The sequence below is a fragment of the Helianthus annuus genome, chromosome 12 (genome assembly GCF_002127325.2).
Source record: "Helianthus annuus cultivar XRQ/B chromosome 12, HanXRQr2.0-SUNRISE, whole genome shotgun sequence".
In the NCBI taxonomy this organism is placed as follows: domain Eukaryota; kingdom Viridiplantae; phylum Streptophyta; class Magnoliopsida; order Asterales; family Asteraceae; genus Helianthus; species Helianthus annuus.
Window position 1 is genome coordinate 91,341,307 of NC_035444.2, and position 15,686 is coordinate 91,356,992.

At 35.6% G+C, this 15,686-nt stretch overlaps 1 protein-coding gene and 1 long non-coding RNA gene across 2 annotated transcripts; one reads left to right on the forward strand and one right to left on the reverse strand.

Annotated features, from left to right (window-relative positions):
- Positions 1–6,146: 6,146 nt before the first annotated feature.
- Positions 6,147–6,972, forward strand: LOC110895430 (phytosulfokines 3). Its single transcript, XM_022142743.2, has 2 exons — positions 6,147–6,345; positions 6,451–6,972. The coding sequence occupies exons 1-2, from the start codon at positions 6,232–6,234 to the stop codon at positions 6,559–6,561; spliced, it is 225 nt and encodes a 74-aa protein (XP_021998435.1). The 5' UTR covers positions 6,147–6,231; the 3' UTR covers positions 6,562–6,972.
- A 6,721-nt stretch (positions 6,973–13,693) lies between these two features.
- Positions 13,694–14,626, reverse strand: LOC110896900. Its single transcript, XR_002568264.1, has 2 exons — positions 14,381–14,626; positions 13,694–13,860 (listed from the first exon to the last, which is right to left on the reverse strand). It is a non-coding gene; the product is annotated as an uncharacterized LOC110896900 (long non-coding RNA).
- Between the last annotated feature and the right edge of the window lie 1,060 nt (positions 14,627–15,686).

A 15,686-nucleotide genomic window follows, 5' to 3' on the forward strand; every position in this document is an offset into this window, starting at 1 on the left:
TTCTTTATCCTTTATTTTTAACTGTTGTTATTTGTCAATTGTTATTTGTATAAGAGTTATGTCAATTTACAGGGGGATGATGATGATAATGATGGTTTAGATTATAATTTTTAAATTTTGACATTTTTTTTGTATTCAATGACTATTTTGCCCTCACATAGCTTGCACATGATCTCACTTAACTGAAAGTTTTAACCAGGTTAGGGTCAAAGGACCTAAGGTGTAACATGTTTTGAAAATAAAGGACTGTGACTGTAATTATTAAAGTTAAAGGTCATCTATTGCAACTCTCTACAAATATAGAGGACGAAAAGTGTAATTTACCCAAAAGAAAATGAACAATCCACATGGCAAATCTAGTTATCAAGATTAACGTATAAATCGGCATGTGAACAAACAAGTCAAACTAAAGTTTAACACAAGTATGAATGAATGCCTTAACATAACCCAACGTTCACAGGCGGTGCGTTACTCCTATAGCACTATACACGTTAAGGGTAGGCTCGTACGAAGTTAATGACAAGCTTATCACAAAACGAACAAACCCAGAAAATATGAATCAAGCATAACATATTAGTAAGCATATATTGAATTGTTTTGTATGTATGATTGCATAAAAGAATGTATGTTGAGTGTGTTTTTGTATATCTAAACTTGTTGCACCCAAAAAGCGTAAAAATGGTAAAAGGGCGTCGAGTATACTCACAATATAGCAAAGCCTTCCGATTATCCGTGTATTGCCGAGTTAATGAGAATAGGAGAATGAATGTGTTCGGTGTTGGAGTTTATGGAATGTTTGGATTCGGAATTAAGAAGTTAAAGTACAAAAAGTATGTATTCACAAAAGTATTATCTAGTTCTAAGTACTCGTTTTTGACACTAGGTTGTATGTGTTTTCATGGGTCCTAGTTTGCCCATTAGAATCGCTAACGAGAGACTTAGATTGTAAATAATATAGCCTAAGTTATGATGAATAATCATGGTCCGATTATCATCATAAATTCAGCCACGTTCTTGTATATATATGTATTTATATAATTATAATAATAACCTAAGCTAAGTCCATCATAGATATTATGTATTATCATGTAAGTCAAGCATGGAGGACTTAACCTCATTATATGATTCACCACTACACAAAATCATCATGAGGATGATTCTGAGGGTCATGAATAACAATAAACAAAAGAACTAACCAATATATGTCAAGTAGCCAAGTAATCTATAACCCGGGGGAACCACCACGACATGGAAAGAGTTAATTAAGTGTCGAAGGCTAGATGGAGTTACATCAGTTTGATACCAGAAAGCTACTTGGATTATCAATCAAAAACATCAAGTGGGGTGTGAAATCAAGTTAGGAATGCCAAAGCATCCAATGTTCACACTTGCATCTAATATAAGTCTCACCATATGAACGATGGCAAACTTATGTGATTTCAATACTTGTGGGTTGTATTGAACCCTAATAAAACAGAAAGTTTAGAGGTTGTTTGTACCTCTAAACTTGTAAGAATCGACTCTACAAGTTCCTCAACCATTGATGGGTTTAGGAGATTGCTAGGTACAAGATTCAAGCATAAAAAGTTAAGTTTTGTACAAGTTAATCAAGTTCCTTCCAAAACAAAAAGTTTGGACCTCAAAATGGTGTTGTTCCACCTTGGTTTACTATGATAAACCTGTGGAAACATTCCTAGAGGTGTTCCAAGTCTTGTGGAATAAGAAATGATCAAGAAAAGTTGAAGAAATTGAAGTAACAACAAGTTTGTATAAATTAGAAAACAAATCTGACTTTGGAGCCTCATGTAAGTGATGTATCTAGTGATTACACCTTGGTGAATCTTGGATAACATCCTTGAAGGTCATCCAAGTATATCAAATTTATGACGTTATAGTTTATGATGTAACGAGGCATAGAATAATTTCTCTTCACAATATTTTTAACACAATTTCTCTTCATAATATTTTTTAACACAATTTACATATTTTCTAACTCTACTCCTAGTTTACACACTTTTTAAAAATCAGGGGGACTTGGAACCTCACCGTCTACAAAATTTAATTTTTTTATTATTTAACAATATCTTATTTAATATTCAAAATTGATTTTTCTCTAATAAATTTTGTTGGTTAACTTCTTTCTAAACTTCTAAATATACGTATTAAAATATTTGTCAACATTCCAATATAATTTTATTGAAAATGTAGTTATATCAAAATAAATATTTGTCAACATTCCAATATAATTTTATTGAAAATGTAGTTATATCAAAATAAAATATGTTTTGTTATTGTAAATGGCTTTCGCATGAACTTGAATAGGTAATTTCGGTGGAATATAATTATTCAATTCGACTACTCAACAACGATAAAGAGTAGATATTTAAATTTTTGTGTACTTTGTTTAGTAATATTTTTATGTTAGGTCAATGCTCTAAAAATGTCAATATTATTTGTATTTAAAAAATTTAAAAGTTGTTTAGTAAAGAGTGGTGATAAGTGGGGAGTATTTTCACAGTTGATCTTTATCAATATTTTAGCATTTTATTGTTTTTTTTTTCTTTTGCCAGTTATTCATGTTTACCTATAGGGTTGTTTACAAGCTGAGCCGAACTAAGCGGACCTTTGCTCATGTTTGGCTCGTTTAAAAACCGAACCGAGCGGAGCAGCTCATTTAAAACCGAGCCTCAAATCACACGAGCATTTTCTGAGCAGTAAATATTCTGAGCGAGCGTCGAGCGAAGTTCGAGTGATTTGGACAACCGTGTTGCCCGATTTAAGTTTACTGAGAGAGATAGTGACAATGTTGGGTCTCAAATTTTTATGTCTTTAAAAACAGGCACATTTCATGGCATAATATTTTTCTTATGAATAACAATGTTGTGGTCGACGAGGCGATGATCATAGTGCACGAACAATGGCGTTGAGAGCAGGAGACGATCGACTTAGGTTAACGACATGAAACATTGAGGCGATAAGTAGACTGTCGTTTTAGGGTTTAACTTTTAGATTTGATATTAGTTATTTTATTGGCGTGATTGGGCTAGTACGTATAGATATAGTTGTAAATTTGTACATAGTAGACAAAAATCTAATAGAGTTGTATATCTAAAACCAATGTTGTAGAAGGAGCTAGGCGCTAGTTGGGCGGTGAGGTACCTCCTAGGAATTAATAGGGATTAATCGGAATTAAATGGAATGGGAATTTTTATATGTAATTTTTCAAATTTATATATCTATACACAATAATACAAAAATAATACTTCAAAATTCACATAAATACTTCAAGTTTCAAATAGTATGGTTCAAACATAAGCAATTAAACTTAAACATAACAAATCAAGTACTTAGAAATTCAAAAATTAACCGACTTTTAACCGACTAGGACTGATTTTAAGCAAAAAAACTCTGGTCCAATTAGTCCGACTTGACCGACTAGGACCGATTTTGACCTGGACCGATTTATTGGCCGATTTGCTCAAATTTAGGCGATGAACAGCCGATTAGCGCCTAGGCGCCTATTAATCGGCCGCCTAGACCGACTTGTGCAACACTATCTAAAAGTATAAATTTAATTTAGAGTTAATTGCTTGGTTGGTCCCTCTGGTTTGCAAAAATTGCAGACTTGGTCCTAGTGGTTTACTAATTACACGCGTGGTCCCAAAAGTTGTCAAAAATGCACTCGGTTGGTCCCCTGGCCTAAAATTGTTAAATTTCTCCGTTAGCTACATGTAAAATGACTTTATTATCCCTGAACAATTAAAAAAATAAAGAAAAATATATAAACCTTCTTCTCCCTTTTATAATACAGTTACCAAAATCCCACTTCAATAATTAAACCTACCACCACAAAATCCACAAGAAATTCAACTCCAAATCATGTAACAGAACCATGTGAATCAAGTTTAACGCAATAATTCCATTTTAATCCTACCATAAAGAAACTTTTTTGCTTCTGAGTATATACATGCAGACAAATCTGAAAAAAGAACAACTTTTTGTGTAGATTCAAACACCTTCCAGTGACCATCTGAAAAACAAGAGAGAGAGAAAGATGGATTGCCACCACCAACTCGTCAAACCCTCAATTGCAGATCTGAATAAGATGGCGACGGGTTGCCGGAAAAACGAAGAGCCAAGGGGTGAAACGATTAGATCTGAACGATGAATAACAGAGATTGGGGAGATCTGAAACGCCCAAACCACCGCCGATGGTTGACCGGTTGGTCCGCCGGAAGTGAAATCGAGAGGGGGGGAATCGAGAGGGGGAGGGGCTGCAAGGTTGATTTTTGATGAAGACAGGAGGTTAGGGGGTGTTTGCAGGTGGGAATTCGTCGTGCACAAGACCACCGCCGTGCGTCGGCTAAGCTTGCCGCCGGAAGTGGTGGCCGACACAACACCATCTTGTCTCTCTATCTCTGCATTGCTCAAATCTGTGTATTGTGTGGTTAGTTAGGGTTATGGTGAAGAAGAAAGGGGGTAATCAGTTGAGGATGAGCAAGTGTTTAGGGTTTTCTTTAATTTGGGGAAGATGATAAAGTTTTGGGTTTTTGTTTGTGTGTCTATGTTGAAGATAATGTTCAGAGAGAAGAATATAGGAAGGGATAAAGAGGTGTAAGTGGCTGATGAAAAAGTGAAGGGTATTTTGGTCATTTAATATGGACTTAACTAATAAATTTAACTGATGTTAGGGCTAGGGACCAACCGAGTGCATTTTTGACAACTTTTGGGACCAAGCGTGTAATTAGTAAACCACTAGGACCAAGTCTGCAATTTTTGAAAACCACAGGGACCAACCAAGCATTTAACTCTTTAATTTATATTCAAGTATATATGTATATGTAATGTGTGTGTATATAGATGTGTATGTGTATATATATGTATAATTTATATTTGTGTATATATATGTATATACATGTTTATATGTGTATATGTATATTAATTAAAAATAATAATTCAAGCCGAACCGAGCCAAGCAGACCTTTGCTCATGCTTAGCTCGTTTACAAACCGAACCGAGCAGAGCGGCTTGTTTACAACCGAGCGTAAAATCGAACCAGCATTTTTCGAACAATTTTCAAACAAGCGTCGAACGAGCGACGGACGATTTGAACGGCCCTATTTACCTGTATATATATAAGACACATTTTGTGTAATAATCCAATACTAGCTGATGACAGTACCCACCGCCGCCGCCGTCAGCGACGGAACGAAACCCTAGCACATTAAGAACTAACCAAAAATCGACGAACTCCTTACATGATTAACCCCGCCAATCTAACCGCCTTAACATCTGATGTCTCTACATCCGAATCGCCGACATCTGATTGGGCTCAACGGTGGTGGGTTTGCGATTAGGTTGTGATTAGAGGGGAGTCTGTGTGCTGTTGCTTGGGTTTTAGTCCGGTGTGTGGTTGTGGTTAGGTGGGTGGTGGTGATGGCAAGTAGGGTGATATTGGTAAGGGGAGGTGGTGGAGGCCGGTGGGAATAGGTGGTGGTGGTGGGGAAGTTAGAGAGAGAATTGAGAGAAAAATTATGTTTGTATATATATAATTTTATAAACATAATAATTAATGTATTTATTATTTTATGATTATTTGTTTTAATATTTGGGGTAAAATGTCTAAAATACCCTCATGTGGGGTTCAGTTGTTCAGACTTAACTATTAAAATTAACTGAGTTATGGCTAAAGAATATAACGTGCAAGGGTTTGCAAACATCGAGTACGTTTTTTGTACTTTTTGAAGACAAAGGAAACGTGTTTTTTTTTTTTTTTTTTTTTGTAATTTACTCAATTATAAAAGATGTAAAAGTATTGGGGTTAAAAAAAAAGAAGAAAAACTAACGATAAAAATAATTAAAATAACTCAAATACTTTTTCACAATACATCAAATAGTTGTATCAAAGCTTCAAGTATTTGTACTAAATTGAATAGTAAAAACAACACACATCAAGTATTTGCAAATTAATGTAGGGGTTGATAAATGTTTTTCGTAGCATCGCGCTGAAAAACCCTCCTAGCATTAAAACAATTAAAAGTCAAAACTATACCACTTGAAAGAATCATGTGGTGTAGAATAGTTTCATTCGATTATTAATACGAGAGTACTTTTCAATATGATACTTTTCTCTATATATAGCCTAGAGACTTCCATCTCATTTGAGATACACACCAAACCCTTTGGTCTTGCATAACATTCAATTCTCTCTACGACCCTCATTCACCAGCCATGTCAAGAGCGACCACTCTCTTCCTCATGCTATCCCTCCTCCTCCTCTCTCCCCTCCTCTCGTTGGCTCGGCCAGAACCCGCCACCACCACCACCACAAGAACACCAAGCAAGGTAAGCTAACCCTCGTCGAACCTATATATCAAACTAAAAATAACATTTTCTTATAGCTTTTTATCGGTTGGTATTCATATAAGTGTTTCATGTTTGTTTGTGTAGGGTGTTGAGGTTGAAGAAGTGTGTGAAGGAATAGGTGAAGAAGAGTGTTTGATGAGAAGGACCCTTGTTGCACACCTTGATTATATTTATACTCAGAAGAAAAATCCATGAGAAAAGAGTTGGGGGTGTTTGGTGTTGCGTTTTCAAAATAGATTATACATTTTCAAAATAGATTTTGCGTTTTCAAAACTGCGTTTTGAAAAAGCATGTAGGTACATCCTTCTCCAAAACTGCGTTTTTGATGCTGATAATCACTTTTTCATCCAAACACTTTTTTAGATTATTTATGTTTTACAAACGCAATAATCAAATAATCACTTCAAAACGTAATCCCAAACACCCCTATTTCAATTACTATTATTCGTGTAGACTACGTATGTATGTATGGATGTACATTTCTATGCACTTTGTTAACTTATGGAAGCTTCTCTTGTATTATTTTAAAGGGCTTCATGTTTTGGAAACGAGCTTTACATGCTTTGTAAACTTGTTATGATTAATAAATTAAGGGTTATTAGATTATATCACCCCCAACTATCGGCTATTGGCCGCTGCCACCCCCAACTATCACTTTGACGCCCGTCACCCCCAACTTAACACTTAGTGTGTTTTGTCACCATGTTGTTAACTGATCACTAACTTTTGATCATGTTACTACACTTTTTGGGGTGTCATATGGATTTTGGGAATGTTTTAGGGATCTTAGGACACCCACAGAAGTATAGTAGCCGGATCAAAAGTTAGTGATCTGGTGACAGAACACACTAATTGTTAAATTGGGGGTGACAGACGTCAAAGTGATAGTTGGAAGTGGCAGCGGCCAATGACCAAAAGTTAAGGGTGATAAAATCCAATAACCCATAAATTAATGGTTGTATGTAAGCCTTTGGTTTGTACGTATTTTTGTATTAGTAGTCCGAGATTGATACCTCGATGCTAATTGAATTTTTTTTCCTTCCAGGCAGCTCGCTCTCATGTAAGCGAACTCTAGTTCACTAATTTGCTTACAGGGTAGCAAACTTCCTAGAAATCCAAGAAGTTTTAGAAGAAACACACCTAAAACAAGTTTCAATCCTAAACAAGCTAATTCCAAAAAAAAAAAGTAATAATAAATAAAAAGAAAAAGAAAAAACTGAATGGGAATTTCTTGTCATTGTAACATATGAACTTTTTGAGCTATAACGTGACTCCGCGTACATTGGCAAAGCATAGTGGGGGCGGGAGGGGGCGGCCGACCCCCCAAACTTTTCGCTCAAAAGTGCAGAGTATGTAGTTTTCCTATAGAAATTTTTGGGTATATACGTTTTCGACCCCCGTTTTATAGAAATTTTTGGGTATATACGTTTTCGACCCCCCTGTCGGAAATCTCAAGCTTCGCCACTGACCACGTACCAAGCAATGCTATTCGTTTAGTTTGTTAGAGCATCACTGCTTTTTTCACGACCTTGGTGGAGACTTTCCCCGGAGTTCACCCATCATGCCATTTTCCTCGACCTCACACGTTTAGTTGTCATGTCAACTAATTAATGGTATTTGAAGTAACACATGTAGAAGAACCGTGGGAGATTTGCCTAAGTTGTAACATTTAACAATCACGTTACGTGGATTTTTAATATATTTGAATGGGTGGTATTCTGTTCTTAGCGTTATCTCGAACAAGTTTCAACCACTTTTAATAAAGGTTATAGTTGGATATGACGTAGGCATTTTGTCTACCATGTAAGTGATGTTATGTGTGTCCACACGATGAACACAAGCAGGAACATTAAATTGGGAGATGGATAGAAAGGCGGTTGAATTAAATTTTCAGATTAAAGAATCAAAGCTAAGGTAGTTGGCGGTTGTATGAACATAAACAACATATCTTATAATGGCTTATAATGGCTTTAGGGCCACTTTGGTTCTTCGACTCCAAAGTCCTAACATGCATGAGATTTATAGATGTCATTTTGTAACATGTTTACAACTTTAGAGTCTAACCTAACTTCTATTAAAGTCTCTATTAAACTTACATAAAGGGGTTGTTTTATTCTTTTGACAAACCACAATTGACTAGTTAATATCATTACTTAAAATGTTAATAAAAAGAAAAAAAAAATGAACCCCTCCCCTCACTGATGATCAACTTTCCCTTAAAAGTAACACCTTTGAAATTTAATACTATCGCTATTCGCTCACCATCCCCATCGCTTCTTCCCATGACTATATTTAGCGACATCGTTGTTTTGTTTATCAACCCCGAAAAAACACCTCTCTACATTGTCGTTCGTGATATTTCAACGATATCCTGACGAGCCTGAGACCTCAATGCAATCCACTAAATTTTGAAATTGACTGCACTATTTTGTTTCCTTAACTCACCCATGGGACAACACAATTTTAGGCAAGGGGATGGCTAGGACTCTAAACGAATCGAACATTTAGCAAACACTTAGTAAACTGTTCGGTAGGAAATTCGTTTACGTTCATTAGTTTTAATAAAAGAAGGAACATGTACAAAAAATTCCGTTCGATTAGTTTAGTTAAATGAATGAACATGAATAGAGGTCTTGTTCGTTCAATTGTGTTCGTAAACGTTCATTCATTTACATTTATTCGTATTGGTGTGTTTATGTTGCTCATTAAAGATTTATATACATTTATTTATTTTATCTAAACTTTTTATATTCTTTAAATCTTATATATATTATTACCCTAACATAGGAAACCTATTCCCTCTATGTTTATGCACAGTTCCCTCTCCTTTGTATTATTCACATCGACGAATACCATCGACCATTATTCCACGATTAAGACTTCACGTTCCAGCGCTGCTCCCTCTACCATCCACCTCTACCTTCTCTAATTTTATTTATGTTCATTTGTGTTTGTGAACACGCTCATTTCCTTAATGAACAACCACGAACAAACAATTATGTCCTGTAAGCGACTAAGTGTTCATGAACACATTATTTCCTTAATGAACAAAAACGAATAATGTCTCGTTCGATTCATTTGCAGCCCTAGGGATAACGGTTTAAGGAGGTGTAATGGTGATGGTGAATGGGGGTTGGATATTTTTGTTTTGTTTCTATTATTTTTTTAATTACATAAATAGTTATAAAAATATATTTGTGTAATCAAACACATTCTAACATTCTCTTCCACGTATACGGCCCGTATATACACCTCATATAAATATATAATCGTACACATTTCAGAAAGTGTCAATATAACATGGTAGTAGTGTACATTTAAGCCAAGCCAGCCAAGCCTTTTTTGTCGGTCGATGAACATACCAATGCCGTAGCAGAAAATGTGCAGATTCTACATAGTGAGGTGCTATGAAGCACGGGGACTCCATTCTACGTCGGGTACCCGTCCCGGGGACGGCTCGGGGACGGAAACGGCTCGGGGACGCCTTGGGGACGTTTCCCAACCGTACCCAGATTCTGGGGACTTCCGCAAAAAAGTACCCGGTATGGGGTACTTCATAAACAAGGTATCGGGAACGTTTCCTAAATTATTTAGGGTTTTTAACCCTTTTAACTTCCAAAAATATGAATGGTCGCCCTTTTTATATAATATAAACCTTTTAACTTCCAACATCATTCACGTACAGTATTATCAATTATCATTCATCAAATTCTTCCAACATTCACGTACACTATTATCATTCATTGAATCATTCATCGAATTATTCCAAAATACGAGTTATCTCTATAACTCTATTCAAGTATTCATCATCGATTATGGCATCTCAAGACACACACGGTCACGGATCATCATCTACCGTAGAAGAACCTCCGCTGTGGACAACTGGACATATGTCACTAAAATCGAAAAACAAGGTGCCGTCGGAGGAACATGGAAATTTTATTTTTAATATAATTTTATTTTTAATATTATTTTTTTTGCCGTACCCGTATCTTGTATTTTTGAATTTTGCCGTTCCCCGTACCCGTATCGTCCCCGTACCCCAGTCCCGTACCCGTATCCGTGCTACATAGGTGAGGTGGTTGTGTCTAGTGGAAAGGAGTTGACTTATTTCCTGTAGATAAGGTTTTCGAATATTTAGCAAACCCAAGCAACCTGCAGATGCATCCATACATAAAACAGACACATGATCTTGAGTTACATTTTCAAAAATCGAATTTAAGATATTAATGCCACCATCCCCAAGTGTTGATACCTCGTATCCGCCATATGCCAGCCAACAATGGTCTCACAAAAATCCACCATGTCTTCATCTTTAATAATTAGAACTGACACGTGTTTTCTAGATATGATGTAATTTTTTTATAGCGAATTTAAACATTATAAATAAACAACAAGTTTTAGCTTAGTTAGTTGTACTCTTAATTTTAGGTTAAAAAATTTAAATTATGTTGTTTTAAATATTTAAAAATTAGAAAATAAAGTGCATTATTAATAAACTAAAATGTACATAACTATTATTTCTTTAATATTTGTTAGATCTAAATATGTAATTAATAATAAATAAAATGTAAAACAAAGAATTATAAAATTCAACATATAACTTTATGTTTAGAAAATACTTATGTAATTATAATTAAATAAAATATGTCTACTTAATTGTAATTACCCAATAAATATTGCCAATGAGTGGAGTGGTTGGAGAAAGAATTGGTGTTCTTTGTGACTCAGGTTCGATTCCCACCCTCCTCTTTATTTTCTGCGGCATCCAAGTGAAGAACAAATACGGGTGGCGCCGGTTCAACTTGGATGGGAGGCGAGATTTTACTGATTATTCCATTGTCGTGTCTTCGGGTGGGTGGAGGCCGGGTTTCCGTGCATCTGGGGAGAGCCAAGGGGCTGTCGGCTGTCGAGTAGTCCACCTTGGCCACAACGCCCGGTGTCATGGAAGAAATACAAGATGAGAGCAGCAGGACATTGTCATGTGCATTTGTGAGATGTGTGTGTCCGCCACTCTGCTCGCCTCGGCATCATTGTCTGATCTTGATAATGGGATCAAGACAGGACACCGGTCCTTCTACAATGGGAGCTCACACTATGACACGGTCCAGTACAACGAAGCCATGATCAAATTCAGAAAAATGGCTTTGGGCACACAAGACTAGGCCAATAGAGAGTACAGCAGGCCCAGGAGTGAATACATATTGCACCCATCTGGGTTAAGTAGTGAAGGGCCGAATACTCGCAAAATGGAGACGGTTAGGATGCGGTATGACAATTGTGGCTCGAGCGAGGGGTTCTAATTATAATTGTACAAAAAGTATGCTAATAATTTTTGTTTATTTTTAAATTCGATTTAATGAGTTCGTATACGATTATTGAAGTTGAAAGATTCAAAGGGTTTTAGTTAAATTGGTGAGATTTATGGTCATTTGACAATCGGTTTGAATTATTTTAAAGGTTTGACAAAATAATGTGTGTACACAATGGATTTGTTATAATCGGCACCACATTGGCACCGGGTTTGACAAAATAGTTGTCGTTTGGCATGTTTGCTGTCACTGGCACCACATTTTTCGGCCACATTTTTCCGCTTCTAGATGATATGTAAAATATTATGCCACGAATAGTTATTCTTACTAATATGTGTACACAATGGATTTGTTATAATCCGCGCTAAATAAAAGCTCAGAGACGCAACGACTCGGCTCGATTTAGTGTGACGTTCGTGCACGCTTTAATGTGATGTCCGCACGTGTTGTCCGCAGCGCAACGCCCGCAGGGTATTAACCTAGTTATTATCAGTTATGATGTATTCTTTCATAGCGAATTATAATATATAAAATATGGATTAGATCAAATACAAAGGATAAAATAAATAAGAAGGGTAAAACGGATTCTAGTGTATTGATCTTAGATTTGCAGGGTTGAGATTAGTTTTAGGGAAAAAGAAGATAATGAAAGGGTATAAAGGGAATCCTACATTTATAGATTTTCTCTCTGTACATACAAGGCACATGGCAATTCCCCTCATCAATTTAAAACGTCCATAATTTTTTTATACAACATTTTTTTAAGAAAAAATTTCACCATAATAATGAACGTTTTTTTATCTTTAATATGAGTATAATATTGTCATATAAAAATAAAATTAAAAAAAATCATTTTTACTGGGTTTTTTTGCATTGTGTTAAAGGTTCTGATCATTGTGTCTTTAACTGGGTTTTGGTTATTACGTTTTTGTATGGTTTTCATACATTGTGTAATTGTCAAAACCTATAACACAATGTTAATTTGCGTTCTATCCATTGCGTTTTTATAAGAACCTTTAACACAGTATATGACACAATGAAGATGGTGTTATATCTGGGTTTTGTATACATTTTGTTGTTGGTTCTGGTCATTGTGTTTAATCTGTTACCCATTGTATTTTAATATGTTGTCCATTCTGTTTTAATCTCTTGTTCATTGTGTTTTAGTTTGTTGTATATTGTGTTCTTAGTTTGTTGTTCATTGTGTATTCATTTGCTCTCCATTGTGTCTTTTATCTGCTATCATCAATTGTGTCTTTTATCTGTTGTCATCAATTGTGGCTTTTATCTGTTGTCATCAATTGTGTTTTTATTTAGTTTGATATTTATTGTGTTATACGTTATGGCCATTTATTTTATCCCTACCCAAAATCAATTCCTTAGTCGCCAACTATGAGCCTAAATCTTTCATTTGACAAACCCATTTAGCCATTTAACCGTTGAACCTTTTTATTTTTAACCCGTGTGATGAAAATTCGATTTTAGGATTAGTGATGTGCGTAAAATGTAACATATAAATTACATCAAACAAGGTGTAAAATAACAAAAACAGGAGAGCTTAAACGAACAAAAGCATGTTTCTTTGTTTACTTTTAATTTACAGGATCAAAAGAGCTTAAACAAACAAAAGGAACAAATTAATAGCAGAAACCAACACAAAATACAAAGAAGAAGGATTGACACGACTCGCCGAACCCCCATCCACATCCAAACCAACAAAAATAACAAAAACAGAAGCTTAGACACGGGGTCGTGCCCACCAAGCATTGGGTCGTGCTAGTCAAGATTCCCTGCAGAAAAAGACAACAGCAAAAGACAAACCAACACGGGGCCGTGTCAAGTCAACATGGCTCGTGGTCAACTCTAAGATTCGCAGAATTTGATACAGTACAGGAAGTACAATCACCATGGGGCCATATCCATTTAAGTTGTGTCACACCCAACCGATGGCGGAAACATCGGAGTGAGACGAAATAGATTGCTCAAGACATCATAACACTAATATTTGCGACAAGTATTTAAATAATGGATTTATTTCATTACTAAAGAGTCAATTACAAAGATTGAAATCAAATACAACAACTTGAAATACAACAATTACAATACAATAAGAATACAAAATTTTAAATGTGTATCTAGGCATCCTACTATGTTCCATGCATCATCCATATCATCTCAAAACCTGCAACATGTTTTAAAAAACATAGTTTAATACAATGTATTGGCGAGTACACTAGTTTTAGACTCTTGACATATGTATAAAAATTATTTTCAATCCAACATAGCAATTTGGTATACAAGGTCAAACTATCATGCGTAACTAAAAGTCAAACTCAAGTGTCCACAAGAATTTAGCATCCCTCGATATAGCAATATCTAGACCGTAAAGAATAAATAATAGCATCCCTTAATATAGCAATATCGAAACCGTAAAGAATAAATGATAGCATCCCTCAATATAACAATATCGAGACCGTAATGAATATAACTTAACAAAACCCCGTCGGGTGGTGTGCTACCCCTATAGCGCTATAATTGTTAAGGGGGTTAACAAGTAGTATGACTTCTAGCATGAACTTAAGCATAACAAAGCATGTATAAGGATTTATTGAATAAAGCATGTTTGTGAATCGTGCATTTTAACAAGTAAAACATGTTGCACCCAAAGTGTATTAAAAGGAAAATGGGTCAAGTGTACTCACAGTTTTGCAAAGTTTCCTTTGGTGATTCTGTGAAGAGTTGGAGGTTGGAGTTTCAAAGCTTCCTTTTAAACACTTAGTGTTTTCTTTTAGAACTCTTAGAGTTCTCTTCCTTGCTTAGAAGATTTGAGAGAAGTAGAGAGGTTGAGAGAAGAATGGTTGGAACACTTAGTGTCCTTTTAGAATTCTTAGAATTCTTGATTTAGAGAGATTGAGAGAATTAGAGAGATGGAGAGAAGAATGGTGTGAAGAAAATGGTAGAAGGAGGTTGGTATTTATAGGTAGAGAAGGTGGAAAAGGTGAAATATGATTGGTTAAAGAAGGTGGAAGAGGATTGAAAAGATGATTGGTGGAGAAAGGAGGTGGAAAAGGGTGAAATATGATTGGTTAAAGAAGGTGGAAGAGGATTGAAAAGATGACTGGTGGAGAAAGGAGGTGGAAAAGGAGGTGGAAAAGGGTGAAATATGATTGGTTAAAGAAGGTGGAAGAGGATTGATGAGGTGGAAAGATGATTTGTATATTTCTTGAGTATATATTATGTAATTGAATATATAAAAAGTATAAAAGTATAATTCAAGTATTGAGGATGTGCGTATAAGTACTTATAAGTATAATTGTGTCAGTTTGCGTATAAATACGTATTTAAATGATCGATTGTGTGAATAAAAAATATGTATAAAATATGAATTTTATTATGATTAACGCCTCGAATTGTGAGATTGAAATTAAAATACGAATGTAAGGTTTCTAAAATTAGAATACGAATACAAACATTTTAAAATAGAAATACGAAGATACAAGTTGTCTGTATCCATTTCTTTTATTTTATTTCGTTCGATATGTATTTTACATTGTAAAGGAAACTCTGATTTAGGTAATCTTCATGGGTATTTAGCAATAAGATGAAAAGATATCAAAATTTCCGGTCTGATCGGCAGTCACCGGCCGCCGGTTCAATTATCGCTCGCACAAATTGGCCGGCCCAAATGGAAACGGTCAAACATGCTCAACCGGACCGGTGACATGTCCGAAGCGATTGTGAAAACACTGACCAAAAGAAACCCTTCGAAAAATCCCTTCAACCCCATGCGTTGCGGCTGAGATGTGGTGAGAATTCAGTCGGTATCGCACATCATGTCAATCGATAAAGAAAACCCAAAAAGAAAAAGATGAAATATGATATTTACATGTGTTTCGTTCGTTGCGTATACGTCCATGGCTCGGCTCGCGTAACGACAAAAAAGTACGTGGTAATTTAAACGAATCATGTGTCACACCCCAACCGATGGCGGAAACATCGAGATGAGAT

What these genes read in the sequence shown, in the direction of transcription:
- LOC110895430 (XM_022142743.2), top strand. Translation starts at nt 6,232, where the DNA reads ATGTCAAGAGCGACCACTCTCTTCCTCATGCTATCCCTCCTCCTCCTC. An exon ending in CCACAAGAACACCAAGCAAG is followed by an intron (nt 6,346 to 6,450) that starts GTAAGCTAACCC and finishes TTGTTTGTGTAG; the next exon opens with GGTGTTGAGGTTGAAGAAGT.